General features: G+C 39.5%; 1 protein-coding gene across 1 annotated transcript; it reads right to left on the bottom strand.

The window, feature by feature from the left end:
- Window positions 1-136: 136 nt before the first annotated feature.
- Window positions 137-1,057, bottom strand: CSUI_008315 (t-complex protein 1 eta subunit; the record flags this gene model as incomplete). The annotated part of the gene is made up of 2 exons (XM_068068449.1): window positions 137-276; window positions 955-1,057. Coding segments are annotated over 2 exons (243 nt in total), but the record flags the coding sequence as incomplete, so codon positions are not given.
- Between the last annotated feature and the right edge of the window lie 1,096 nt (window positions 1,058-2,153).

A 2,153-nucleotide genomic window follows, 5' to 3' on the forward strand; every position in this document is an offset into this window, starting at 1 on the left:
ACCGTCTGGAATCTTTGATCCCCATCTACGTAACAAAGCCAGCCAGCCTTCTTCTTCTTTCTTATCGTTGGAGCTATGGACTAGAGATAGGGAGAGCCTCTATAAGATTGACTAGCAGCGCCGTGTTGAATTTACCTAAGACATCCGGGGAGAGCTGCGTGACGGTCGTTTGAATTTTGGCGCCTGTGGCTTTGGCCGTTCTTTTGAGATCTCCCTCTTCAACCCGACCCGCGCAGAAAATTTCGTGGTCGGCAAAATACTGCGTCGCCAAATCTCCTTCACACAAAGCAACAAGAAAAGGAAGAAGAAGAGAGTCATAAAGATAGGGATAGAGAGAGAGAGAGAGAGACGAAAAAGTACATAGGAAGATTGAGAAAGAGATACAGAAGAAGAAAGAGAGACAATTCGAGTTAAGATCGAAAGATCAAAGATAAATGATACAAGGTCGAAGAGATAAATAAGTAAATAAACGAATACATAGATACATAGACTGTTTACATATAGATCGATAGATAGATTGATTAAACATAGATAGATGGATAGATTGATTAAAGATGCATTAAAGATAGATAGATAGATTATAGATAGATAGATAGGGAATACTTTGTTGCCTTTCCCTGTCGCTAAACGTCTGTCCCTACCTACCTGTGCGAGTCTACATAATACAAATACATACACATCCTGCTCTCTCTCTCTATATATATCCATTCATATCTATCTATCTATATATATATATCTATTTATCTATAGAGAGTGTATGAACTTCCAAGATGTTTTCGTCCTTTTCTCCATCTCTCCCCCCCTCCTTTCTAGGCACATAAATAATTTACGTATCCCAATGCCTCTCTCTTTCTCCACCTCTATCTCTCTCCTATATCTATATGTGTATAGGTGGAGGCTTAATATATCGGCTATGACTGGTATGAAGATGCATATGAAAATGCCTGTTGGTACCTATGGGAAGGCGTGAGAGAACCACGTTCGCCCCGCTGGCTTGGATTTGGTTCAGCTTCTCGTATATTAAACTCCACTCTGCATCGATGATCGCTTGATACTCCTAAACAAAACAAAAAGAAGAAAAAGAAAGAAAGAAAGAAGAACACAAGAAAAGAAAGAGGGAGAAAGAAGGGTAAGTGAGGTCGTAGGCGTTAAAGACATGAGAAGCAGAAGAATGAGATAAAGCAGACAGACACGAAGCCACGAAAATACACCCTAGCCACAAGTGCATAGATCTTCTTCTTCTTCTTTTTATCTCCTTCTTCTTAGCATGCCGGCCTCTCACTGAACATCTTTCAAGAAGAACGAAAGAGAGATATCTTTGTCGAAGCAATGAAGATACATGCAGGGAGCGGCGAGGGTTCAGGTGATACTTATTCCCTCCTTGCTCTCTTCGTTCATTACGCCATCCGAGATTGAAGAAAGATAAATGGCACCTCTTTCTTTCTTTCTTTCTAACTTCTTCTTTTCTTACTAAATGGAAGAAAGAAGTAGAACACTCTGCTTGACACTTCTTCTTCTTCTTCACATCCCACCCTCCTCCATTCAAATTTTGCATACAAGGAAAAAGCAAGAAAGAAAGACGTACACAAATACACTTCAGCTGATAATCTATCTATCTATCTATCTTGGATCTATCTCTAATCTATCTTTAATCTATCTATCTTTAATCTACCTATCTATTTATCTCTTTATTTCTCTTCAATTTATTTCTGTAGAGAGAAGGGAGATAGATGAGTTTAGAGATGTGTATAAATACTAAGGACTTGTTCATGTGACTATACAGAAGTGTCTCTACTTCCTATCTACGCAGATAGAGAGAGAAAGAGACGAGAGAGAGAGAGATGTCTGTCTCTCTTTCTCTTTCTGGATAGCTGCATGACAGAACTCGAAGAAAAGAAGAGACTAAAAGAATCATTCACGCACGTACATACTTAGACATAGAAACATAAGAGACCACCTGAAGCAGCAGCAGCAGCAGCCCTCCGCATCTCTCATCTAACTCTCTCTTTCTCTCTCTCGAAAAAAACGTATCTCTACATATATATATATACATAAATATATACACTATACATATCCAGAGAGAGAGAGAGAGAGAGAGAGAGAGAGAGAGAAGGAGAGAGAGAGAGAGAAGGAGAGAGAGAGAGAGAGAAGGA

Source organism: Cystoisospora suis (genome assembly GCF_002600585.1).
Source record: "Cystoisospora suis strain Wien I chromosome Unknown contig_4627, whole genome shotgun sequence".
Classification (NCBI taxonomy): Eukaryota; Apicomplexa; class Conoidasida; order Eucoccidiorida; family Sarcocystidae; genus Cystoisospora; species Cystoisospora suis.